The sequence below is a fragment of the Pseudorca crassidens genome, chromosome 9 (assembly GCF_039906515.1).
Source record: "Pseudorca crassidens isolate mPseCra1 chromosome 9, mPseCra1.hap1, whole genome shotgun sequence".
NCBI lineage: Eukaryota > Metazoa > Chordata > Mammalia > Artiodactyla > Delphinidae > Pseudorca > Pseudorca crassidens.
This window is the reverse complement of record NC_090304.1, coordinates 90,986,402-91,013,253: the sequence shown is the minus strand read 5'-3', so window position 1 is coordinate 91,013,253 and position 26,852 is coordinate 90,986,402. Positions and strand designations below refer to the sequence as shown.

General features: G+C 50.8%; 1 protein-coding gene and 1 long non-coding RNA gene across 7 annotated transcripts; one reads left to right on the top strand and one right to left on the bottom strand.

The window, feature by feature from the left end:
- Positions 1 to 1,241: 1,241 nt before the first annotated feature.
- Positions 1,242 to 14,700, bottom strand: ANKK1 (ankyrin repeat and kinase domain containing 1). Of its 2 annotated transcripts, XR_010946275.1 has the most exons (9): positions 14,519 to 14,700; positions 8,336 to 8,630; positions 6,774 to 6,925; positions 6,479 to 6,528; positions 5,700 to 5,855; positions 4,879 to 4,997; positions 4,205 to 4,241; positions 1,970 to 3,308; positions 1,242 to 1,547 (listed from the first exon to the last, which is right to left on the bottom strand). XR_010946275.1 is itself a non-coding variant. In XM_067751058.1 (8 exons), the coding sequence occupies exons 1-8, from the start codon at positions 14,698 to 14,700 to the stop codon at positions 2,095 to 2,097; spliced, it is 2,205 nt and encodes a 734-aa protein (XP_067607159.1). In that variant the 3' UTR covers positions 1,242 to 2,094. The 2 variants fall into 2 exon arrangements, 1 of the variants encoding a protein (XP_067607159.1); XM_067751058.1 differs by having other exon boundaries at positions 1,242 to 3,308.
- On the top strand, positions 14,643 to 26,672 carry LOC137230869 (uncharacterized). Of its 5 annotated transcripts, none has more exons than XR_010946279.1 (6): positions 14,643 to 14,776; positions 16,264 to 16,343; positions 19,072 to 19,267; positions 20,969 to 21,163; positions 23,491 to 23,573; positions 26,086 to 26,672. It is a non-coding gene; the product is annotated as an uncharacterized lncRNA (long non-coding RNA). The 5 variants fall into 5 exon arrangements; XR_010946276.1 differs by lacking the exon at positions 14,643 to 14,776 and adding an exon at positions 14,849 to 15,096; XR_010946278.1 differs by lacking the exon at positions 14,643 to 14,776 and adding an exon at positions 14,849 to 15,096 and having other exon boundaries at positions 20,929 to 20,978.
- Positions 26,673 to 26,852: the final 180 nt, after the last annotated feature.

The window sequence follows — 26,852 nt, the reverse complement described above, 5'->3', positions numbered from 1 at the left end:
CTACAAGTTTTGCCCGAGGCTTAGTCTCAGCGAGAAAGAGAATGGCCCAGGCAGCTAGCAGGGAGCAGGGACATGAAGCAGTCCTCTGAGTGAGCCTTGCCCCGGCCCTCAGGAGTCTCCACTCATCCAACCAGGAGGGGAAAAGACCACCACCCAGGCTGCCGGCTGGTGACTGTCTTCATGGCGATGCTAAGGGCTCAGCAAGAAACCACGGGACGCCCCCTGGTGGTGGTCCTCAGCCCTGGCTGCTCTCCAGCTGATACCAGGATCCTGCCCTGGGGATTCTGGTTTAACTGGTCAAGGGGAGGGCCGGGTACTTTAAAAACCCTGCCACGCCTCACCCAGGAGATCCTGATGTGCAGGCCTGATTTACAGCCTTTGTTCTAGGGCACAACCCCATTCAAAGCTGCTCTCAGGACTCTCTGTGGGGGCTGTAGTCTGTGGCTTGGTGAAGTGTCCATGAGGCTGGTACCACAGCCCAGAGACCACAGGATGGGAGACCTGTGCCGCCAGCTCTGCTAGAACGGACTCGCACTCAGCATGTCCGTGGGGCGACAGATGTCTTCTGCTCCGCCTCTCTTACCCCACGCCCACGTGACGCTGGTGACTGGTGGTCCCACACTCAGCCCATGAGGCTGACACTCAAAGGCAAGCCTGCGGGTTGGCTGGGGTTGGAGCTGGCCAGTGGCTGGGGCAGAAGATTCCTCTTCTCTGACAATTACACAATATCCTTGGGTTGGAGGGGCTGCTCCAGCAGTGTGAAGAGGGAGAGAGGAGACGTAGAGGACCCCTAGGGCACCTGCCCTGCTCCCACCTGCCGTCCCGCCCTGTCCCCTCCTAACGGTGGGCCAGCCCCGGCACAGCCAGAGAGGAGGGAGAAGCTGCTGGCCGCTGAGCCCAGGACTGGTCACACAAGGCTAGTCTGAGCAATCCCAGGCCTGCCGCAACCTGCCCTGCAACTCGCAGACCAGGCCAGGCCAGCTGATGGGAGCAGGACAGCGCTCCCTGAGCCGTTGCCGAGGAGGAAGTCCCTGCCCGGCAAGCTCCACACCAAGCCCAGACACCTCCCCTCCAGGTGACGTCACCACCGCCCACCTCCCCACATCCGCCCCCGCCTCCTCCCCAGCGGGAACTCACGCACGATCATATACACACCGCACCGCACACGCGCACGCGCACACGCCAGACCAGCCCCCACAGCCGGCCTGCGCCACGGGTCAGTCCACCTCTGAGGCGGGGACTCAGGTCCACAGCTTTATGATGGTCAGATTTGAAACGGGCCACATAACTGGACACAGCCAAGGGTGAGGGGTGAGGCAGGGGGACCAGGGACCAAGCGTCCCATGTAGGATCACTCGTGGGCGGTTGGAGCAGACCCTTCCTTCCCCGCAGGAGATTGTACGGCAGACCTGGGCCCTGGGACCAGAGCCGCCAGGAAGGTGGTCGGTGCAGCAACAGGCTCCTGGCTGGGGCTTTCAACTGGAAGTGGAAAATCCCTCTGAAATTTCAGCTCCTGCCCTTGCACAGAGCACGGGTGTCTGGTTGTCCTGACCACGCCCGGAGAAAGGGGCCAAGTCACACAGACGTGAGCTGGGAGGGAACACTTCCCTCTCCTCTGTGCCTCCCTCCTTCTTCAGAGAGAGTTCTAGGATGCAAGGGCCCCTGTGGACTCAGGGGCAAGGGGTTAAAGGTGGCAGGAACCTTGGGAATAAAGAGGGAACTCACTTTGGGGGCTTGAGTCCAGGTACAGGAGGAAGAGGCTGAGAGTTGGCTAGAGACACACGTGGAGGAAGGGCTGAAAGGAGATCTCTGAGCCGGGGGCCCCTTCCCCAGCTACAACCTCAGTGTTCCTCTCCCCATCCCTCCACCACCCAGGGGACCAGGTTCCCGTCTCCTCTCAAGGTGTAAGGGGCAGCTGGCAAGGACAGGGAAGGGGCCCTGCCAGAAACCCAGCGTCACTTGCACCAACCTCTCTTCCTTACAGGTAAGGAGACTGCAGGTGGTCTAAACTTCCGTCTGGGCTCCAGGCTCAGCCCCGGCCAGAATGGCCAGTGAGGGCTCCTTGCCCTCGAGGAAGGCGACAGTGCCCTGCTTTTAGCTCCAGAGGGCCAGCTGCAGGGGTGTGCAGCCTACCCCGTCCTGGGTGTCCAGCTGGGCACCGGCCTTGACCAGCACCCTGAGGATGGCCATGTTGCCCTTGAGGGCGGCCAGGTGGGCAGGCGTCCAGCCCACCTTGTTGCGGGCGTGGACGTCTGCATGGTGCTCCAGGAGGTTGATGACGCTCAGGAAGGCCCCCCTCTGGACCGCCAGGTGGAGGGGCGTCCAGCCTGACCGCTCGGGAGCATTGGGGTCAGCCCCACACTGCAGCAGTGCGGACACCACCACCTCTGCCCCATGACGGGCGGCCAGGTGCAGGGGGGTCCAGTTCATGCCTCCGGGAGCCCCCACGTCTGCGTGGCTCTCAGCCAGCAGGTGGATGATCTCCAGGTGGCCCTTGTAGGCTGCTAGATGCAGGGGCGTCCAGCCCTGGTGGGTCGGCAGCTCGAGGCTGGCGCCGTACCTGAGCAGCATCTTGCCAACAAGGTGCTTGCCCCTGGCAGTGGCGATGTGCAGTGGGCTGTAGCCTCTCTGGTCAAGGGCATCAGCGGCCGCCCCACTCTTTAATAGGTGTTGGATGGCCCTCACTTTGCCTCGCTCCACCGCCAGGTGCAGCGGTGTCCTCAGGTTTCTCTGCCGAGCATCCAGCTTGGCCCCCTGGCCTGTTAGTAGCTTGACCAGGCTGACATGGCCAAAGTAGGCGGCCACGTGGAGAGGGGTCTTGCCCTCAGCCTCCTGCAGGTTGGGGTCAGCCTGACGGGAGACCAGAAGCCGTGCCACATTCTCAAAGTTGTTCTGTACAGCCAGGTGGAGCGGGGTCCACCCCCCGTGCTCCTGGGCATCCACACGGGCCCCGTGGTCCAGGAGGAGGCGGGCAGTGCGGTCGTCCCCATTCTGGGCTGCGAAGTGCAGCGGGGCCCAGCCGTCCTCGTCCACCAGGTTGGCGTCGGCACCGTGCTTCAGGAGCAGGGCACAGAGGTCGGGGTGCTGGTCCTGGGTGGCGACGAGGAGGGGAGTGTAGCCGCAGGCCCTCTGGCAGTCCACGTCAACCTCCTGGGCCAGCAGAAGCCTCACCCGCTCCAGGCGGCCCTGAGCCACCAGGAAGTGGAGGGCAGTGACCTTGTTCTCACGGATGCGCAGCTGCTCATCACGCAGGACCAGGCTCTCGCCGTCTGAGAGAGTCAGGACCCGCTTCAAGTAGTCTCCTGAGTCTGCTGGGAGGAAGGTGAGATTGAGAAGAGGACCTCTGACCTGTCCAGAGGTCATCTCGGCCATCCCCCCGCCTCCTGGAAGTACCAGCCAGGAACAAAGACATAGGAGTGAGGGCAACGTCTTTCCCGGCATCCCGGATCTCTATGCAGGCTCCACTGCCCTAGAGAACTGACTCTGGCAGCTCTTCCCGTAAGGATGAGGCAGAAAGAGGCCGGGGTGCAAATCCTGACTCTACCTCTTGGCATCACGTGTTCTCTGCCTCTTTGAGTTTCCAGCTCCTGATCCGTAAGGGGACACGAACAATGCCCAACCTCATGCTACCACTGGGAGGACAAATCATATCATGTAGGTAAGAACTCCCCCAGCAGTGCTTGGCACAAAGTAAATAAATGCAAATTGGAGATAAATTTGCAGCTGAGCTCCGAGATCTGAACTCCTCCTGAGCCATTAAGGACCCACTTCCTCCTGCTCTACCCAGTGGTGTATTAGAATTAAAAGCAACAATTTCCAAAACAAAAAAAACAAACAAATGAAAATCACTGCTCAGCCCAAACCCCCAGAGATTCTGATTAAATTATTCTAGGGTGGCTCAGGCATCGTATACTTTTTCATTCCCCAAATAATTCTAATATGCAACCAGAGTTGAAAACCAGTGCTCCTCCCCGGCCAGGAAGGGAGGAGTCCGGCCTCAAAAGGACACAGACTTGAAGGGGAAGCAGAGCCAGGCCCCCGGGGGCATGTGCATTTCTGGAGCACAGGGCCGGGTGCCAGGAAAGGGAACCCGGACTCCTGATTTGTGACAGGCCTTGGGGGGAAGCGGGGACAGGATATGGTTTGAGTCCACTTTCTCCTCCGCTGTGGGTTCTCTGGTTCCAGCTGCGCACTCTGGACTCACCGCTGTCTGTTAGCTCCTGGCTGATCTCCTCACTGACCTGGGGAGGGAGAACCAGAAGACAGGGGGCGGATCAGAGGATCAGGGCAGTTCTGGCCTATGCCGGCCTCCACTCCTCCCTTCACCTGTCAGGACTCACATTCCACCCTGTCCTAGGAGACCCCCTCCTCTCTCATCCCTGCCACCAGCTGTGTCTAGGGGAAATCCCCGAGCAGAGGCGGCCCTGCCAGGAAGAGGTGGCCCAGGGCCTTGACTTCCCCTTGGGCCACAGGGAAGGCAGGGCGGCCCTGTGGGTTCAGCCTAGAGCCCCACGGAAGCCCACAGCTGGTTCCCAGGTGAGGGAAAGGACAGCAGAGCCAGGATGACGCTGACCCATAGCGGGTGAGAGCCTGGGAGAGCCGAGGTCTCCCTCTGCAGGACAGGCTCTGTTTAATGTCACGCATGTGAGGGATGGCACGTCCTTCTCAGAGGCTCTGAGCCACGGCTACCGCCAGCCCTTAGAGCATCTTCGAGCAACTTAAGAAAAGGTGTCCCCGAGTGGCTGCCCGGCTTGGCCAGCAGAGCGTGCACTGGCTCCGGTCCCCACCTGCCCCTCAGCCAGGCAGCCTCACGAGGAGGGACCTGTGCGTGCATCCTCAGCGCCTGCCGGAGACCAGGCCCGCCCCACACGCACTCACCTCCCGGGGCCGGCACAGACACGCTGTGCAGGACACCTTCCTGGCCAGGGCCTCGCTCTCTGGGTCAGCCACAGGACTCTGGAGCAGGGACAGCAGCGTGTCTGTCTCCACTGTGATGTCTGCTCCAAAAAAAGCAAAAGAAAGTGACAGGCTGGGCTGCAGTTCTTCCCCATTTTAAATACCCTAATATGTCCCACGTCCCCCCTCCCAAAACCCATCCCTGGGCTCAGGGGCATCCACACATGCGCACCAGAAGGCCGGCAAGCTAGGGTCCTGCCTTGGCTCAGTGGGGCCACGTTTGGCAAGTCCCTGGCCCTTTTGGAGGGTCAGACCTGTTCCATAAAGCATTGCTAAGATGCTCACGCTTACACACGTGCATACGTTTGCATAGTTCCTAAAGGAGTGGATGACCGCAAGACCCATCCCGCCTGTGATCTCATGGTCTGGGAACATTTTACCAATGAGGACGCTGCAGCCTGAGAGGACGCAGGCTAACTGGAGCCTCAGAAGCAACAGAGCCGGGCCCAGATGCCTTCCAGCAATGAAGGTTTTCTATTCTACCTCCCATAAGGTTACACATTAACCCAAAGAGACCAGACCGCAGTCCTCAGCTGCCACCGGCGCTCTGCCATCCACACCCCCCACCCTCCCACCCCCTGCCAACACCGCACTGTGGTACAGAGTCTGCCCTAGTGCCACGCAGGGCCCTCCCTGCAGAGCTCTCAGGAGTGGCCCGGGGCTTCAACCACCGCTCCTGGCCCGTGGGCCCCCCCAGCCCCACCCATCTCCCTCATCCCTGTGTACATCAGGCTGATGAGAACCTGGAAAGCAGGGCCTCTTCTTGGGGTCCTGGTCCCAACAGCGCCTCATCAGGTCCACCATATGCTGGGCCTCCGCCGGCCACTCATCAGAGACAGGCTGCAGGGAGGGCCGCAGGCCTGCGGCCACTCGCACCATAATGGTCATCATGTTGAAGCCTGTGAGAGGGGGCCCAGGCTATGCGGGTACTGAGGCAGGGCCAGAGGGGATGGGCAGGGGATGGGGGCTCTGAGGATCCTGACAGGGTGGTGCACACAGCAGGGGCCCCATACATGCACAGTAAGTTAATAACTAGATTGCAGGCTGACTTGAGGCTCCGATTGGAGCAGCTGGGTCTCTGGTCCAGCTCCAACCCCTCCCAGGCCGAGACCGGCCATGGCCCCTCACTGCGGGCTCTTGCTGTCCAAAGATGGCAGGACTGACCAGCAGGCCTAGTTACAGGCTCTGATTTTGAACTTTGCTGGATTATCCAAATTACCTGACAATCTATTTGCTGGACACCTGGGTGGCAGGGTTGGGGGTGAGAGAAACAGGAAAGAGCACTTTGAAGCAAAGGAACTAGAGCCAGAGAGTATGGCCTGGGCTGAGGGTTGCCCTTTCTTTCACCGTCATGTGAGCTCTAGAAAGTAGGGGGAGGAAGGAAGGAGGGTGAGAGGACGGGAACCCTTAAAGAGCAACACAGTCCCCAAGAAAAACCTGCCGCCTGCCCCTGCCCCCACGAACCCCCAGCCTCCCAGTCCCTTCCGGGACCCCATCTGACAGTGCCCCTGTCGCGTGCTACCTGAATACGGTTTCTTCTGAGTGAGGATCTCCCAGATGACAATCCCGAAGCTGCAGATGGGGGAAAGCGCCCCCTGAGTGGCGTCTCGGACATCCAGCAGGGGGGCCCCATGGACCACAAAAACCTAGGCAATGCCTCTCCAGCCAGAATCCCCCCGCATCCCTCCTCCTCCCACGTGGGCAGGGAGGGGCCAGGCCTCATCCTTGTCCTGCCCTTTGGGTCTTGGGGTCCAGGCAGGGCGTTGACCACAAGCTACGTCCTGGGTATGTGGCCTGGAGCCCAGCCTCCCTCTCACCTGTACACATCGTATTTGGGACCTGGACCCTTGTTGCTCTCCAGGAACATCTCAGGGGGGATGTAGCTGAGGGTGCCCTGCAGAGCTGACCTCTTGATGTACTGCATCCGGGCCGACTGTTCCATCCACTTGGACAGGCCGAAGTCTGACACCTGGGAGGAAGCCCGGATGGGGATGGGGGGAAATACAGTCTTGCCTCTAGAAAACTGCCTGAGTTTCTCATCCCTCCCACCATCTTCACTGCCACTGTAGTGTAGCCGCTGAGACCATAAGCTCTCTCCCAGCACTGCCATGTACCACAGGGTGACCTTGAACAAGTTACTTATTTTCTCAGAAACTCCATTTCCTCATCTATAAAAGGGAAACAAGATAAGTACTTAACTCACAGTGCTATCATGAGGATTAAATAAGGAAATATACAAAAGGCACTTAGAACAGTGCCCGGCACATGGTAAGTACTTGGAAGGTGTGGCCATTACCCCAAGGGACTGTGGATAAAGTGGCGTCTTCGGTGAGCTTCTGTCTATCCAACTTTCACGGGCCCTGAAGCATTGACACCATGTATGTTTATCTCTGACGTTGCTTCCATCCATTGATTCATTCATACATCAATAAACTGACAATTCAGAGTGCCAACCAGGCTGGATACTGAGGGTCAGGCAGCAGATAAGAATGATGAAAGCCTCGCGCCCATTACTCTCCTAAGTGGTTATTCAAATAGGGGGTATAGTCGCTAATGAAATAGTTTCACAAATGACTATATACTTACAATTGGGGTTAGCAGTATAAAAAGAGAGGTACGGTGAGGGTATATAACAGGGGCCCACGGGGGTGGATCAGGGAAAACCTCCCTGAGGAGGTGCTGTTTAAGCTGAGACCTGAAAGATGTGTAGGCCTTTACTGGATAAAGAGGGAGTGGGGGAACACTGCTCCTGGCAGTGGAAACAGCATGTGCAAAGGTCCTGGGGCAGAAATGAAAGCGGGGCGTGTTTTAGGACCTGAAAAAATGGCCATCATGACCTTTCTTAAGAACATCTCATGTACACACATTCTCACTTGAAGCAAAGAATGGGATAGAGATTATTCTACCCACATTAGAAATGGAAGACTGGCATTCAAAGAGGGGTTTTGCAAACGTCCTGATACCCAGTTTCATGCACCAAATTTCATTGTGCATCTATCTGTTTTAGGTGTGATCCCTGCCTTCAGCATTTATCCATGAAGGGAGCTGCTTAAAACTCTTGACAGGGGACTTCCCTGGTGGTCCAGTGGCTAAGACTCCACACTTCCAATGCGGGGAGCCCGGGTTCGATCCCTGGTCAGGGAACTAGATCCCACATGCATGCCGCAACTAAAAAGCTCCTGCATGCCGCAACTAAAGATCCCGCATGCTGCAACTAAAGGTCCCATATGCCGCAACGAAGACCTGGTGCAGCCAAATAAATAAATAGTAAAAACAACAAGAACAACCACAAAAACTCTTGACAGGCAGTAAATAATCCTGTTCATCTGGAGAAGGCTCTGGAGTGAAAGGGGGCAGAAGGGTTCACTAGGGTCCTTACCTTGACATGCATGTGGCTGTCCAGGAGGATGTTGCCTGGCTTGAGGTCCAGGTGGAGAAGTGGTGGGTTCATGCTGTGGAGGAAGTTCATGGCCAAGCCGGTCTCATGGATGATGCGGAACTTGAGCTGCCAGCAGAGGCTGTGAGTGGGCAGCATCTTCTCCAGGGAGCCGTTGGCCATGAACTCCATCACAACACCCAGGGGCTGCTCGCATACCCCGTAGATGGACACGATGTACTGAAACTTGATCTTCTCCATCTTGGTTGCTTCTTCAATGAGGCAATTCACGTCAGAGCTATGGAGGGACAGGAGCGAGAGACAGAAGGAGCTGACCCTTTAATTACAAGAGCAACTAGCAGGACACACAAACTAGACTTGATACCAGGCTGTGCAGACCCAGAGATGCCTTGGGAGCTTGCAAGGTAATGGAGGGGGAAAGAGAGACACGAGATGATGCCCAGTGGATGCACAGATTAGGGCCCAGATGCAACAAGACAGGAAGTAAAGGGGTCTGCAAATGCAGGAGCCAGCCCATTCTACAGACATGGCCACAAAAAGCCTGCCATTTATTCTGGCCACTTCTATATGTCTACCTCCCCTAGGAGATCGCAAGCCTGTGGAGGACCAAAATTATGCCTCCTGCTTCTCTCTTAAAATATGATTTATTGAGGAACCACCTCACAATGGTCAGAATGGCCATCGTTAAAAAGGCTACAAATAACAAATCCTGGAGAGGATGTGGAAAAAAGGGAACACTCCTACACTTTTGGTGGGAATGTAAATTGGTGCAGCCACTATGGAAAACAGAAAACTAAACATAGAGCTACTGTGTGATCCAGCAATCCCACTCCTCAGCATATATCCAGACAAAACTGTAACTCAAAAAGATACATGTACCCCTATGTTCATAGCAGCACTATTCACAATAGCCAAGACATGGAAACAACCTAAATGCCCATCGACAGATGAGTGGATAAAGAAGATATGGAACATATATGCAATGGAATACTACTCAGCCATAAAAAATGAAATAATGCCACATGTGTAGCAACATGGATACAACTAGAGATTATTATACTAAATGAAGTAAGTCAGAAAGAGAAAGACAAATACCATATGATATCATTTATATGTGGAATCTAAAATATGACACAAATGAACCTATCTATGAAACAGAATCAAGGACACAGAGAACAGACTGGCGATTGCCAAGGGGCAGGGAGTTGGGGGAGGGATGGAGTGGGAGGTGGGGTTAGCAGATGTAAGCTTTTATATAGAGAACAGATAAACAACAAGATCCTACTGTATAGCACAGAGAACTATATTCAATATCCTGTGATAAACCATAATGGAAAGGAATATTAAAAAAATAATGTATATATATATGTATATGTATAACTGAATCACTTTGCTGTACAGCAGAAATTAACACAACATTGTACATCAACTATATCTCAATAAAAAATATTGAAAAAATATATCATTTATTGACTTTTTGATGGTGAAAGTAATATATATACCTTGTAGAACATCTAGGGAATAGAAAAGAAAATTAGGGAATTCCCTGGCGGTCCAGTGGTTAGGACTCAGTGCTTTCACTGTGGGGCCTGGGTTCGATCCCTAGTCGGGGAACTAAGATCCTGCAAGCCTCATGGCACAGCCAAAAAGTAATAATAAAAATAGTAATAATAATTAAATCATCAGTAACCCAACCCTCTAGAGTTGGCCTCTGTTAATAATTTAGTGTATCCTTTTACAATACATTTCAAGGAACGTCTCTCCTTTTCTCCCTCCCTGTCACTCCTTTCTCCTCCACTCCCTCTTGCCATCACATAGCGTGGGCTGTTCTGCGATCTGCTTTTCCCTGTTGGTGTAGCGGAGCACTTCCTGCATCGTTATTCTCTCAAAGCAAGCGCGGTAATGGCTGCATGGGATTCCATTTTGGAGATGAAGTATAAGTTTTCATCTTGGTACTCCCCACAGCACATGGCCACGTACAGCACAAGGCATCTTTGTTGAACTGAACAGAAGTCAATACTTAAAGGAAAGCCTTACAAAATAAGCATTTGCAAACTTTTCACTCTTTTCACTGTACATGCCACAAAACAGCAAATATGCAAATTGTTATAAATTGTTCTGGGATTGCGGGGATGAAGATTAAGGAGAAATGACATCTTTAAAAAGCAGAGTATTTGCAAAGCTGCACTGGCACTGCAGTCAGAGGCTGCTGGAAATGTGCTCACAGGGCCTCCCTGGGAAACCAGCCAGAGACTCCTCTCCTCCAGGGAAAAGCACCTGCTCTCCCTCGCATCTGGACAGGTTGGCTAGTCCTGGTTTCTGCCGTTCTTGTCTTTACTGCTCTACTGTTCAAGGACTCTCCCCTCAAACCTCTGCAATATTTTTTCTTTTATCTGTCTCCTCTTGTACTTTTGAAGTCACAAGAACTGAGAAGACACCTGTCATGAAGTGGAAAAAGCAAGGGATCTGGGATCGCGTTGCCCTGCTTTCGAATCCCAATTTCACCTTATTCTCTGTATGAACTTGAACAAGCAAACTCTCTGGGCCTCAGTTTCTTAACTGTAAAATGGGAACAACAGTAACTTGCACAACTCCCCTGGACACCCCGACTTCTTGAAAGTGTTTGCTACACCTGTTGTCTTTCTCTTTTCTTCATCTCCCCCCATCCCCTTTCATCTGGTTTCTGGTCTTAATACCTCACTGACAGGCTGTTGCTAGTCACCGATGACCCCCATGTTGCTGGAGCCTACAAGCAATTTTCTCGTTCTCAGTGTAGGGTCAGTGCCTACTTTGCGGGCTCCTATTGTGTGACCTGATCATTAGGCCCAGTCCCAGGCCCTCTTCTTTCCTCTTCTTATTCCGTACTCTGTCTCTAGGCAATCTCAGCATCTCCAACTGGGTATTCGACACTTTACGTGTCTAAAGCTGAACTCTTGATTCTCCCCTCAAACCCGCTCCTCCCTCAGCCTTCTCCATCTCAGTGAACGGGGCCTCCATCCCTCTAGCCCTCAAAGATCTTGCTTATCCTGGACTCCTCTCTTCCTCTCCTTCCCACAAGCTGCCCCTCAGCACATTCCGTCAGCTCTACCTTCAAAATATAGCAAGAATCTGACCACTGGTGACCACCTCTATCCATTGGCATCTTGGCCCAAGCCTCCTAACTGGTGCCTTTGCTTCTCTCTCTTCCCCTCCACCAGCAGCCAGAGTGGTACTTTTAAAATGTCAGTCAGAGCATGTCACTGCTCTACTCAGGACTGTCCAGTGGCTCTCTTCTCATGCAGAATAAAAGTTAAAGTTCTTACAATGGCTTACAAAGCCCTCTATGACCTGCCCCACCATGTCAAGCTTGTTCCCTCCTCAGGACCTTTTGCATTTGCTCGTCCCTCTGCCTAGAACACTAAGAGAGCCTGAGAGAGCCACATGGTTTGCTCTTTCTTTGCTTCAAATCTCTATTCTCAAATAGTACTTAATTAGGAAGGATTTCAAGCCTATAGAAAATAGCAACCCTGCTCCATCAATCCATATCCCCCCAGAAGAGAATGAAGGAGGAGAAGATGCCCACAGGAAGAGGAGAAAAACAGTGAGAAGGCAGAGTCTGATGGTGAACAGGAAGATGCAGAAGGGGAAGGGGATGAAGTGAAGGGAGGGGAGAATCTGGATGTGACGGAGAAGGTGATAAATGAAGAAAATGAGGAGGATGAAGGGGAGGAAGAAACTAGGAAAGCTGAAGGAAAGACTCCAAACAACCTGCACAAAAACCCTACCTTGCTTTATCTGTTCTTGAGTTCCGTATTGGCTGGACTACTCAAATGGAGTTGGTAGCTTTTCTTTTAAGGTAGCTGTGATACAAACCCTAGGACACCCACCCACGCAAAGAACCAAAGAAGAGTTCCTGTGACATTCTGCCTTCACCCATTTAGTCCCTCTCGGAAATCTACCACCAAGCATTATAACAAATTTATAGGTGACGACAAAATTATAAGCATTGTCAGAGTTTCGTGTAAGACCCTTGTCGTAGGGTGGAGAGCTGTGATTGGTAAGTCAGCCATGTGTGGCTACCACTTACACTGAGATTGTAACAGCATTTTTCCTTTCTGTACAACAAAGAAGCTTGGTAAATAAAATCTTAACATTTTGGGCAAAAAAGCCCACAAATTACTATTTATTGGAAGATCAAAATTTTTTTTTGGAAGATCAGACTACTCAACTCTCCTTAGGTATTTTAATCAAAGAAAATGTCAGGTGGTTTGTAAGGGATATAGATAAAAATATTTGTTTGTTTGTTAGTTTTCTGTCTTCCTTCATTAGATTATAAACTCCACCAGGGCAGAGACTTTGTTTTGTTCACTTAGTGCTTAGAATGAGTGAATGTCATCTACGTCCTAGCTTCAAATACACCTGTAACAAATGATTCACAAATTTTAATACTGTTAGCTCACAGCTTTACTCTGGAGTCTACCTGACAGTTCTTCTTGGTTGTTTAAAGGCACCTTAAACTCAACATGGAAAGCTTTCCTCTCTTCACCCACTTAACTCAGACTCATCTTTCATATTTCAGCTCAAGTGTATCTTCCTCAGAGAAGCCTTTTCTGATCTCAGACTCCAACAATAAGCCTTCATGGAACCACAACTCTCTCCTTTCTTACACCTCTCACAGCAGCACGCTTACATTTGCACGTGGGGTTATCTGATTAATGTCTCTTCTCCCCTATCTGCAAGCTCCAGGAGAACATTTAGAGGGTTATATCTGTGGCATTCATCATTATATCTCAGGGTCCAGCACAGAGCCTGGCACATAGTAGGTGAGCAACAAACACTCATCAGGAGGACCAATGAATGAGATGATGGAAGGAGGATTCAGTGAAGTCATACTCATGAAACTCCTCGTATAGCACTCCACACGTGGCAGGCATTGATTACCGTAAATCCCTTAGCCCTTTCCACCCAAGGATTCCTGGAATTGGGAAGGGAATTGAGATGGGAGTTACTGTCAATGTCTCATGAGTAGTCTTGTCAATGCTTCAAAGGCTGTAAATGATTTGAATAGATCCTAGAATAACCTGACTCTACTCCCAAGCCAGGATGTTGAGGGAGGAAGGTGGGTGAGTCTGGGGCTATCTCACTTTGCCCTTATTCATTAAGCAGGTGGGCGTCTGGGAGTGAGAGAAGGGACTTGGGTGTGTGGGACCGGAGGCTGTGTCTTGGGAGCTTGCCTAGTGACCACAGAGAATGACCAGGAAAGATGCCAATAGGAGTTGCTCCCTGCACCCCCAAGGCGCTCTAGGTGATGTCCCAGGAGGCTTGGGAGGAGGACATGGTTATCATCTCACACTTCACATCCCAGAGTCTCCATGGCTGCACGAGGGGCGAGGGCACAGCCAGTACCAGCAAAGATGGGTTGAAGCAATGGGAAGGCAGAGATGGGTGGAAGCAATGGGAAAGAGGTAGTAAGAGGGAAAAGGAGGCCTGCCAGGGAGTGGTCATAGTACGTATAATGGGACCTGGGAGAAGCCAGAGACAAAAACAAGGACGGAGACAGCAGCATTCCAGGATTGACCTGCTGGCAGTGCCGGTGTGAGGGCTGGACAGGCTCTCAGGCCAGCAGGCTGGGCAGCCTCCACCACCACCCCCTGCAAGCCCCCATCAGCCTGCACGGGCTGGGCTGGGACCACACCAGACAAGAGTTGCCCCTGGTGTGGAACCTGTGATTCCCCCCAGGTCACTGAGCATCACTGAGCCGAGTGCCACAGGCTCTGAGCAAGCCCGGCCCTGCCTGCGCTGCGAGTTAGGGGGTGGGTAGGAGGGTGGCAGAGGGTCATCCAGAGCAGTCATCACCAAGCCGACACCTGGAAGGAAGGTGAGGCTGGAAAGAAGCAGGCGGGACCAGTTTGGGAGGTTGAATGGAACGAAGGCGTATTTGGAGGGTAGTTCCTGCTCACCTCTGACCTCTGTGGATTTCACACATAGGTTTGATTCCACAAACAGAGCCAAGTTTATTTCAGAGCCAGAAACAGACAGGGCTGTGCCTGGGGAGCTCAGGCCACAGGACAGAGTTTAGAAAAGTGGAGAGAACAGTCCTCAGCCTCAACCCGGCCGCCCCTCCCTCGGGAGCTCCCCGGGCCTCGGGTTTTCCTCCGCAAAAGGAGGGGGTAGGCAGGCGGGTACCTGATGGTGTCAGGCTGGAGGCAGCGGGAGCACTTGATGGCGTACTCGGTCCGCCAGCGCTTGTGCCGCGCCTGGAACACCTGGCTGAAGCCGCCGCTCGCCACTGGGCGCCAGGTACCCTCGAAGTCGTCGCGGGTGAAGACGGGGAGGCCGCCCAGCCGCTGCTCCACGCCCGCGGCCATGGGGTCGGCACGGCCCGGGCCCTCCAAGCCCCGCGCGCTCCCGGCCGGCCGGGCTGCACCCTCCGCTTCCTGCGAGGCAGGTTCCAGGAGGGTGGGGTTGCCAGCGGGGAGGAACTGGTTCAGCCCTGCGAGGGCGGGGAAAGCCAGCCTGAGCCCTGAGGCCGCGGGCAGCGATGGGGGCGCGGACCGGAAAGAGGGTTCGTCTCTGCGCAGCACCCCAAAAGACTCTGCCCCGCCCCAGTATCCTTCCTCAGTCTCGGCCTGAGTAGGTGCTGGGTAGGTGCTGAGAGTGGAAGGTGTCCTGAAATTAGAAACAGGAGTCTGGCCGGAGCAGTTGGCCCCCTTTGATTTGGACCTAACTCTACGCGGAAGTAGATTCATTTATTCATTCAACTTGTAAGTCCTGAGGCTTTATAAAAGGTTCGGGGCCCTGCCAGGGGTCTCCATTGTAGAGCTGGGGGCCTGGAACCCACGCCTCCACAGCAAGTCTGGAGTAAAACGTTGTAACGCGGATTCTCTGGTCTGGATCAGCTGGCTTGGCTGACTTAGCGCTTCCTTTGTTGTTGACGGCTTTTTTGTTTCTTTGCCAGTCAGTCTCTGCATGCAGAAGGTCACCAAGGAGGGGTCAGCAGGACCCATGGGGTGAGAGGCGGGAGCTCCCCTTCTCGGCACTGCTTTTGGCCCCGACCTGAGAGGGATGAGTGCTGGGTCTGGGGTTGACCATGGGGGAGGTGAACTCCTTAGCCCAGTTACTGGGGTGGCTTGTTGCCAGGGGCCAGAGATGAGGCTCAGGGAGCAGCTGGAGCATGACTGGGGCAGCCTGGGAGGAGACGAACACAGAGCAGGGTGGGGCTGTGGAGGAATCTGGTCAAGGGCTCAGTGCGGAGACTTGGGGCAGGAGGGGAGAAGATGCACCTGCAGAGGCAAACGTGGCTTCTGGACAGATGTGAAGCTGTCCTGGTGGGTAAAGTTAGCCAATGGCAGAGGGAAGGGAGGTGTCCTGCGGAAGCACATCTGGGTGGCCTCCCCTTCCTTTCTCCGAACTCCCTACTTCCTTCCTCTTTCCTGGCATCCACTGTGGGAGGTCTCTTGGTCCTTGTCTGGGGATACAGGTGAGGATACAGGAAAGCTTCCTGGTGCTGAACCTGGGCGGGGCGCGGGGTATCTCTGGGTTTTGGGTCCATGGACTTGCCCGCTCACCTGAGAGACCCCCCAGAACAGAGAAAATTATAAGTGCTTGAACAGGTGGCTTTCCCAGGGCCATTCCAGGGCAGGTGCTGCTAAAGGAACTGTCACAGAGCAGTGGAGGGTAGGTCACTTCTCACCTGCAGCTGGGCAGGTGAGCCAAAGTCCACAGGGAACCCCCAGGTGACCATCCTCAAGTTTGAGGAGCCTGCCTACCAGAGGAGGACATGCCTTGCCTTTGGCCCTAACCTGTAGAGCCCTATATCCTGACTCCTGCCAGACTCCTGGGGAGCAGCATGGCCATGATAGGTGAGCAGGGACCCCATGTGGGAGTTGGGGCACTTGCGCTTCCCATAACAATTTACCCGCCTTCCCCAGGATGAATTCTGGTGGGCAGAGTGAAAACTGAAGATTGGCCCGGAGACAGTGCCACTATTGAGCCTTAACTTTGTTCCAAGGTCAGTAGTTCCTTTACCTGCTGTACAAACTTTATAGATATGATCTTGTTTAAATCCACAACAACAGCATGAGGTTAATATCTCCCCATTTGTGAGGGATGGGGGGACCAGGCTTGAAGACAGTAAGTAGTGAATGGCCACATAACTAGTAAGTGGGAGTTGAGATTCAAACCCAGGTCTGTTTGGTCCCTGTGGAAAGGGTTGGGCATAACAGGAGCCTTTAAAGGATATGGGGGAAAAGGAGGGAAGGGGGTCGTGCTCCCTGGAAGAGGGTGGAGGCGATGGAAACTGTTCCAGAGCAGGAGACATACCCCCAAAGACAATGTCAGAGGGAGGCCCTGGCTTGCTTTGGCTGGAGCAAGACAGGGCCCGACAGAACTTACTGCCCCTGGAGCAGCCCTGCCTACTCCCAACAAGTCTCAGACCCTCCCCCAGGGAAGCTTGGAAGATGACAGAGGATATTATTGTCAAGGAGATCAGGAGACCAAGGAGAATGTGTCTCAGCTTCTGCTGGGTGGGTGAGCATGGAGATTGGGAAGGTGGCCCATGGGACCTAAGGAAGGTTGATCTCTGACCCTCAACATGATCTGTCTAGGCCACTGGGGGAAATACCAGGGTCAAATGGCCTGAATCCATCAAGGAAATTCCCCTTGGACCAGTTACACTTGAAGTGGCTCTCTAGGGAGAGCAAGAAACCAGAATCTGCCATTGGCCCTCTGCAGAGACCATCACGGGAGTGCCGGGGAATCATCCCTGTGGGAGGAGATACCCAGGGCTCAAGGCAGGTGTCAGAATCCCGAAGAAAACTCTTCTTCATTTCTTCACAGGGTGGGCGGAGGGACACAAAGGACCTGGCATGTGTTACTGTTGACCTATCTGTTGAAACAGCCAAGCTGAGGGATCAGGCACCTCCGAGGCGTTTGAAGAATCTGGCAAGATAGATATGTACATGTACCTATAACTACAAAATAGATATATACCTGTAGCTGGGCTCTCTAAAGTGGGCCAGGACAAAAGCCTAGTAGTCTTTGGAAAAACTCTGAGAGAAGTAAGGGGAGGGGCTCTTTCTGAATGTAAAGTCACAGAGGCAAAGAGTTCCTGGATCCCTCATTAAGAGGTAGGGTGATACTTAGGGATCTGGGAAAGAACAACGACAATCTATAGACTGCTGATTTTTTCCCCCAGTGGTCTGAATGCAGAAGTTACTAGGTCCTGCCTGCCTAGGAAGTCCACAGCCAGTGGGTGGAGAGCAGAGAGCTGGAGAGGAAAGCTCCGCATTCACTGCCCTCCTACCCATGAACGGGGATGGGTGCGATGAATAGAAATTAGCTACTAGGGTAGTCTGACCATGATCCAGTCCCACCAGAAAGAGCAAGGAACATGTTCTAACCATAGGAATTTTGCTCCAAGATGCTCCGAGTCCTTCCTGTTGGCTCTATCAATATATTTTACTTTGGCAGATCAGGGATGAAAATTTTCTGGACTCAGAATTATTAAATGAATTTTGGTGTCTGATTGTTCTGGGGGAGGGCCTGCCACCCCCAGACCAGTGAGTTGGTAGTGCAGCTCTGCAATACTTTGAAAGACGCTGAAATCCAGTATGAGCCTTTCCCCAGACCAGAATGACAAGCTCTTTGCATACAGGGAAGTTCCCCAATCTGTCCCCATTCTCCACCCTGCAAACATGTCACAGGACACCTGGATGAGTTGTGGCAGGCTCCAATGTTTGGTAGCCCATGAACCGAGGTGAGGGCAAGGTTAGTCAAGATGAAGGAATGTGTTCAAGAAACTGGGACACCTGCCCAGGAAGGAAGGCTCTCCCAGAAAGAAAGGGAAGGAATGAGGCGGTGGCAGCAGGGCTTAACTGCAAGAGCATGTGAGTCAGGTAGACTTGCTTTCAAACCATGGCTTTTTTCCTACCACCTGTCAGCAGTCGGGCCTTGGTTACATTACCAAATCTCTCTAGGTTCCTCCATCTGTGAAATGGGATGATAATATAATACAATACTCATTTCAGATGGTTGCTGAAAGGATTAACCTTTTAAAAATATACCTAAAAGGACACCCATAGGTAAAAACATGAACCAACCTCAACCTCACATTATCAAAAAATTATCTCAAAATGGATCATTGACTTATATGTAAAATGTAAAACTTTTAGAAAAAAGAATAGGTGAAAATATTCTGAACCTAGGGTTAGGCAAAAAGTTCTTAGGCTTAACACCAAAAGCAGAACCCACAAAAAGAAGAGTTGAGGAATTGAACTTACTCAAAATTAAAAAGTTTCACAGTGTGAAAGATCCTGGGATGAGGATGAAATGTCAAACTGCAGACGAAGAGAAAATATTTGCAAAGCACATATTTGACTAAGTGCTAATTTTCTAGATATCTAAGGAACCCTCCAAATGCAGCAGTAAAAACAAACAAACAAAAAAGCTATCCCATTAGAAAATGGAGAAAAGACATGAACAGACATTTCAATGAAGAGGATATACAGATGGTGTGATAGGGAAGAACAAACCAGACTCCACATTAGGTCTGTTTCTTTTACTGTAATGTTTATATTCTATTGCTTTTGCTTCAAGTTTAGAATGTTGCCTGTAGACTGAAATATACAGGATAGCCCATTCTCAAGTCTCTGACGTTTAAGGGTATAACACTTTTCCATTCAAATAGAGATAAAAAGTGCAGAACAGAGAATAACATTTGTCTTGTTGGATGTTTACAGGAACATTGTGACCTGACCTAGGTGGACAGCTGCAAGAACAAAGGATTCCTACACCAAGAAGTGTGCAACAAACAACCATGCCCCTCCCTCATCTGGCCTTTAAAAATGCTTTGCTGACTATTTACAATAGCCAGGACATGGAAGCAGCCTATGTGTCCATCGACAGATGAATGGATAAAGAAGTTGTGGCACATATGTACAATGCAATATTACTCAGCCATAAAAAAAAACGAAATTGAGTTATTTGTAGTGAGGTGGATGGACCTAGAGTCCGTCATACAGAGTGAAGAAAAACAAATACCGTATGCTAACACATATATATGGAATCTAAAAAAAAAAAAAAAAAGGTTCTGAAGAACCTAGGGGCAGGGGCAGGACAGGAATAAAGATGCAGATGTAGAGAATGGACTTGAGGACACAGGGAGGGGGAAGGGTAAGTGAGAGAGTGGCATGGACATACATACACTACCAAATGTAAAATAGATGACTAGTGGGAAGCAGCTGCATAGCACAGGGAGATCAGCTCGATGCTTTGTGACCACCTAGAGGGGTGGGATAGGGAGGGTGGGAGGGAGACGCGAGAGGGAAGGGATATGGGGATATATGTATACGTATAGCTGATTCACTTTGTTATACAGCAGAAACCAACACAAACATTACAACATTGAAAAGCAATTACACTCCAGCAAAGATGTAAAAAACAAATGCTTTGCTGAAAACTTTCAGGGAGTTTGGGGTTTTTGGGGCATGAGCCACCCATCTCCTTGCGTGGCCCTCCAATAAACCTTTCTCTGCTCCACCCTTCGACGTTTTGGTTTGTTTAGCCTCACTGTGTGTCGGGTGCATGAACTTGCATTCAGTAACAATGGCTAATAAGTGCATGAAACGATGTTAACATTAGCCATTAAGGAAATGCAAACTGCATCACTACACACCTATGAGATTGACTCAAATTAAAAAAAGACATCACCAAATGCAAGTGAGGATCACTGACATGTTGCTGGTGGGAATGGAAAATTGTACAGCCACTCTAGAAGTTTGTTATAAAACTAAACATACAGTTACCATACAAGCTAGCAAAAGCACGTTGGGCATCTGTCCTAGAGAAACGAAAACGTATGTTCACACAAAAACCTTAACCTCAATTTTCATAGCAAATTTATTTGGAGTAGCTGAAATCTGAAAACAGCCTAGATATCCTTCAACAGGTGAATGTTAAACAAACTGGGATATGGACAGTGCGGAACACTACTCAGCAATAAAAAAGAAGGAACTAGCGATGCACATAACAACGTGATGAATCTCCAGGGAATTCTGTTGAGTGAGTAAAGCCAATCTCAAAAGATTACATTTATATTAGATTTTTGGAATGACAAATTTCTAGAGATAGAGAACAGATTAGTGGTTGTCAGAGGTGGGGGGTGGAGTGGACGTGGCTAGAAAAGGGCAGCACAAGGTACTGTCTGTATCTTGACAGTAGTGGTGGTCACAAGAATTACACAAGTGATAAAACTGCAATGAACTCAACACACACACACACACACACACACACACGAGTGCATTAAAACTGGTGAAATTTTGAATAAGATTTGTGGATTGTATCATTTCAATTTCCTGGTTGTGATATTGTGCTATAGTTATGTAAGGTGTTACCATTCGCTTGGTGAAAGGTGCAAGGGATCTCTGCATTATTTCTTACAATTGCATGTTTATCTATAATTATCTCAAAACAAAAAGTTTTAACAGTGCCTGTAAAGCCCTCTTCCTCCATCTCATCCTCTAATTTCCTTCTATCTTCTTCATCCTCCTCTCATTTCCCCTCCCCCTCCTCCTCCTTTTTCTCCTTGTTATTTCCAGGCAACATTACATTCTCAGAAGAAATATCTTTCCATTACAGCGGAAAGAGAGTGAGTAATCTAACATTTACCACGGAAAGCCTGGAAAATACCTGGCCCCCCATGGACACTCAGAAGTCCTAAAGAGGGAGAGCAAAGGCCACTGTGTTAAAATGTCTGAGGCAGGAGAGGATGGTGGGAGGAAGCCATCCAGTTCCTTCTAAAACTCAATACTCTCACCCAGGTGATTTGGTCAGGTAAGCTGGTACTTCTGGATAAAACCAGAATTACATCTGATAAACCACATTTGAAATAGTCATTCAGAGAAAACCAGAAAAAAAGATCTACTTACCATTCTCAGAATTATTTCAGTGCTCTCTCTATTCAGCATACCTCACCGAGGCTTGTGAGACTGTGGTCCAGCAGTTGAGATGTGCAGGCATCAGGTATGGGCTGGGCTGCAAAGCCAGGGGCACCAGCACGGCTTCACGGGGGCTACAGGATGTCCCCACCTGGCCTGCTGCTAGTCAGGAGGGCCTGACGGCGAGGGGCTGGCATATGTGTCTGCTGGGTTTGTTCCTACCCAGGCTGATGGTCTTATTTCTTCAGAAGAAGAGCCCCTCTTAGGACCAAAATGAGTACAGAAGCAGGAGTGAGAATGGGATAAACCAAGGATGGAGTACAAGCGTTTCTGGATTTGGCAGGATTTCCATTCTTTCCCCCTGATATAAAACACCAGGCTCCCCTTAGAACGGCTTTTGATAAAAACTATTTTAAGTGTCAAGAAGGCAGAAATGGAAAGCCTGTGTTTCAGGAAAGACAGTTCTCATTGTCATAAGTATGACCACAGGTTCTTTGTAGCCTTGGGGGCTTCTGATCCTGGTTGGGTCCCTATCAAAATAAGAAACAAATGTCCCAAGAACCCCGCCACCTCCATCAGCTTAGAAGAAACGCTTGGCCATGGCCAGGGCCTACACTGGGCCTCCTCAGGCTTAGAGCTCTACACTGGACCCAAGAGATCACGGTCAATACCTTCTCCAGGAGTTACAAAGGGGCTTTGAATTTAAATATGAACGCTTTTAATTTAATAACAAGTCAGGCAGTGAAGAAAGAAACTGAGACTCCCTTTAGCAGGGACCCTGGAGGGAAAATACCCCCCCAGACGTCAACCTGGAGATCGGTTGGGGCTGGATTGTCTGCCTGGGCATCGGCCAGCCTCCTCTTTCCTCTGGGCCCTTCCAGGGTTGGTGGGAGCCAGGAGGAGTGGGACCAGAGAGAGACCCAATTACTAAAAGGTGGCTTTCTCAGGTTGTACCAAGACAGGCTGGGACCTGGGACCTGGGGCCTTTGCTGCAGTGCTTGCACCTGGACAAACACCTCCTCGAGCAACAGAGTACGAAGAAACTCTAAGGGACTAAAATAACTGCGTGCATGCACAGTTGGGGCAAATCATGAACAAGATACAGAAAGGCCAAACCCAACTGCCCTTCCAAGGTGCCGAGGTGCCCGGAGCAAAAGCAGGGTACTGCGCGTGATCTCTGCACACGGCAGCACCAAGGGGATGGGCAGACCCCCTGAGCCACGCCTCCCGCCCGACACACAGATCCATCTCTACCCTCACCCTGTTTGAGGGATCGAGCTAGGTAGGGCACCTGTTGCTTGTTCTTACTCTCTCATGCTGCAGCAGGGGCCCCAGTAAAGCCTTGCCTGAATTCCTCATGTGGCCTCTTATCAATTCCTCTTGATTAAAGAGTCCAAGAACCCAGGTAGGTAACAGTACAATAGGAAGTGCTGGAAGCTTGCTGGCTCTGAAGGAGAAGAGAAGAACTTCTAAGATGCGACTGATTCCATGCTTCTTGTATTGTGTTTCTTTTTTGTTTCCTTGCTGTTTAGTAAAGGTCTTTCTTCCTTTTTTTAAGATTTGGAAAATTAGACTACTTTGGGCACACTAAAAGAAACCAAAAAAAGATTTTGTTTGTTCACCAATTGGTTTAGGTGATTGTGAAGAACACAACTCTTAAAAGTCAAACCTCAAATAGACTAGTAGAATGTAAGCTCCTGGACAGGAACTGTGGTGTGTCTTGTGCACTGCTGTGTTCTCAGCACATGGCATATAGCTTGGAGGGAGCTCAAGTCATATCTGACAGTGAAGAAAGGAATGAAGAAATGGAAAGGTGAAGCTCAGGGGTAGAGGCTGACTTTCGGGGTCCCTCTGACATTTCTCCAGGGTCCTCTCTTTTCCCAGTGAGTTCCTCCTCCTGTTACAGTTTCCACTTCTGCCCACACCCCAGGGCCAAGCTGCAGGAGCACATAACATTTACACTGACACTTTTAGGGTAAGTAGATCTTAATCAAGGTAAAGGGGACAAGGGGAATCAGGTGGAGGGTATTGATAAGTGCTCTTTTGGTAACAGTGACAATTCAAACTGGCTGAAGCAAAAGGGGGACTTGTTATCTCACATAACTGGGAAGCCCAGTGATAACCTCAGGCACAGCTGGATCTGGGGGCTCCAACAATGATGTCAGGGCTCTCTTTAACTCCATCTGTTGGTTCTGCTTTCCTCTATGCTGACTCCATTCTCAGTGAAGGCCTTCTCAAGGATGTCAAAATCTCCACCAGCACAGCTCCAAACTCGGGTCCTAGTCCTCTGAGCAACCTCAGTGAAGGTAAGTGCTCCTCTCTTTCCTTTGTTCTCCATGTCTGGGCTGAGCTCTGATTGGCCCTCTTCAGGTCACATGACCACCTCTGAACCAATCACTATGATGAAAGGGATGTACAATGCTATGATTGGCTTACATTCCACACCCATCTCTGGAACCAGGGTTAAAATCAACTCCATCTAGGGCTTCCCTGGTGGCGCAGTGGTTGAGAGTCCGCCTGCCGATGCAGGGCGCATGGGTTCGTGCCCCGGTCTGGGAAGATCTCACATGCCGCGGAGTGGCTGGGACCGTGAGCCATGGCCGCTGAGCCTGCACGTCCAGAGCCTGTGCTCCACGACGGGAGAGGCCACAACAGTGAGAGGCCCACGTACCGCAAACAAACAAACAAACAAACAAATCAGCTCCATCTAAATCATGTGGTCCACGCATGGGGAGGAGTGGTTCCCCAAGGAAGACTGAGGTGTCATTTGTACAACAGGGGGAATGGGTGCTGGGCAAGCAAATCAACTGTCCAGTCTACAAGGAAATAGCAAGTCAAAGGTCCTGACCCAGAGAAGGGAGCTGGTCAGTCTGAGGTCATAAACATGACTAGGGCAGAGCTGGGCCCCAGGCTCTTGGTCCAGTCTGGTCCCAGAGTGCCTTCAGGAAGAACCCACTGGGGCCACCTTGTTTGGCCTCCTGCTGCTGAACACACAGTGTTCCCTGGCCACCCCTGCAGATGCTGATCTTCTTTTCTCAATGACTCTGGTTACAGCAGCAAACAGCCCAACTATTTGAAAGTTTTTATTTCAAAAACACCATTCCTGCTTCAGTTCCTGACCTGAATATGATTCCGCCAGTTCTGAGAAGAAAAAAAAAAAAAAAAAAGGTCCTTTTTTTTAAATTGCATTTTTAATGATCCAGAGCCTCAGATGTGTGGTGCAACAAGGACTAGAGATCCTAAACACATAGCACTTTCATGGAGGAGGTTGTTCCCAGCAAACATCTAAGGGAAAGGTGAGACCAAGTCTAGCTCTAGTTATCAGAGTTTATTCACTGGTGCTCAGAGGGGGTCAGTGCCTTCCACTGATTGGGTAAAGAGGGAAGACCACATTTCTCCTGATGCACTTCCAAACTGCCCTTGGGAGAAAAAGTCACAGCTGAGTTCAGTAGGAATAAAGACCATATAGGAGAGGAACTGTTTCATCAGACATATGATCCCTCCATTTATAAACTGTAATACTGAGAGCACTCCCACAGCAGTCTGAAGTCTTCTAAATGTTTCCTTTTGCTTGAAGGACACCAGGCACCTTGCCATACCTGGACTTTGGAGTGATAACTCCTGTCATCCAAGGGCTGGGGTTTGGAGGATCCTTGCCCTCAGTGGATGTGCCTCTAATCCTTGAGGTCAGGTGAATGGATCAGAGGTCAAGATCACAATAGCTCCAAGGAGAGTTTTTGCTTGTGTCTGACTTGTTTGTCACCCTGATACTGCCCTGCTATAAGTATCATAGCAGTGGATGAGGAAATATCATCCATTTCACCCAGAGTCATTTTACAGTATCCAGCACGGTGCTTGGCACATAGTAGGTGCTCACTGAATGAATAAGGGGCTTATTCAGGATCAACGAGGAGCTTTTCAGGATCAATCTGTCATTTAAGTGACCTTGGCTGAGGAGTTGCTTGGGCAGACCCTGGGCTCCCCCACCCTGTCTGAGAGGGGACAGCAGTGTCTGGAAATCTGAGCACCTCCATTTCTCAGAGAAAGTGCCCCAGCTTCCGCGCTCATGCCACCTCACACCTCCTCTAATGTGTTTGGGAATCCGTTGGGAGGGTACTCCTTAGTGGTGGGGAGATTTAAGCTGCTATCTAACAGACTGCTGATGGATTAGCAAGGCTTTCAGATAAAACCTTAAAGGGGTTAGAGTTTCATTCTTCCCACATGCTCAGGGGGAAGAACTGCTGCTTCACTGTTGCCATAGTTTGGGGCCGACAATGAATGAGAGGGGAGGCAGGGCTGGGTGGTGGGCAACAAGGTTCAAGGGAAAGGCCAGATTCTGGTTCCGGCCCAGCCATGGTTTCCTCGGGAAATTCTGGACAAGACATTGAATTTCTGGGCTTCTCTTTCCTTAGCTTCAAATGGGAAATAATAATACCTACCTGACAGGGGTATTGTACACATGAAATGAGAGCAATGACATGAAAGCCCTTTAAAGAAGTTAAAAGTACTTCCCTGTGTGAGGCTATTATTTTCCTGCCACAGGAAACAGACGGCAGGGCTGAAGCCTCTGCTTGAGACACCAGGACTGCTGGGTGGGACTTTTCAATAAGGCTCTGGCTTACATTTGCCCAGAGCGTAACAGGGAAGAACATATCTGACTCCATATTGGATCTGTTCCTTTTAGTTTAATCTTTGTATTCTATTGCTTTTGAGACAAGTTAACCACTAAAGGGATGTTGCCAATAACTTAAAGTATACATAATCTCTGGGAACCCTGCCTCCCATGCCCGAGCACTGAGCTAAAATACCTTTGTTTAGTTCACAGGAAACATCCTGACCAGGCCCACCCAGGAATGGCTGCAGGAAAGAAGAAATTAACACACCCCCACCAGAGTCTGACTGGAACCAGGAAATAATGGCAACAACTTACTGCCTTTTAAACTTTACTTCCCCACCTCCTCCTCTTTGTTCCATAAGAGAAACTAACATCCAAAGCTGGGCAAAATGGTTCTTTGGGACACTAGTCCACCGTCTTCTCAGTCTGCTGGATTTCCAAATAAAGTCCTTATTCCTTGCCCCAACACCTCATCTCTAATTTATTGGCCTGTCATGTGGAGAGAAGTATGAGCTTGGACTTGGTAACAAGAGGAAACACAAAGGGGGACCATCTCATTCCATGTCCTGTGGATATTATGACGAAGAAATGTGCAGCAGCCACATACTCCTCTGAGGAGTGGGGGACCCAGTGGCTTGGGATCCAGACAAGATAATGTCATGACTGAGAGGGAAGCCACTGTCACTACTGGTGACTCACCCACATGCTCTTGAGGACAGAGCCAAGCACATACTCAAGGATGTGCCCTCCAGATGACATAGCCTTTGAATAAGGTTATTAAACGCCTTCTATTTATGCCTAACTCTCTTTTTCTTGTTCACAAGACTTCTCATGGGAGAAATCTTCCAGGTCCTCCAACTAGAATTTACATTCTAGTTGTAGAGAAAAAATAAAGACACAGACAAGAATTTCACATCGAAGTATTTAAAAGTGCAGCACACTGAGACAGAAATTCAGAGGAAGGACAAAA

Bases quoted from the DNA above. Each gene is read 5' to 3' on its own strand.
- ANKK1 (XM_067751058.1), bottom strand. From the start codon at position 14,700: ATGGCCGCGGGCGTGGAGCAGCGGCTGGGCGGCCTCCCCGTCTTCACC. The intron at 5,856-6,478 runs GTAGCACGCGAC...CCCCTCTCACAG, and splicing joins TCAGAAGAAACCGTATTCAG to GCTTCAACATGATGACCATT. The intron at 4,242-4,878 runs GTGAGTGCGTGT...CTCCCTCCCCAG, and splicing joins GTCTGTGCCGGCCCCGGGAG to GTCAGTGAGGAGATCAGCCA.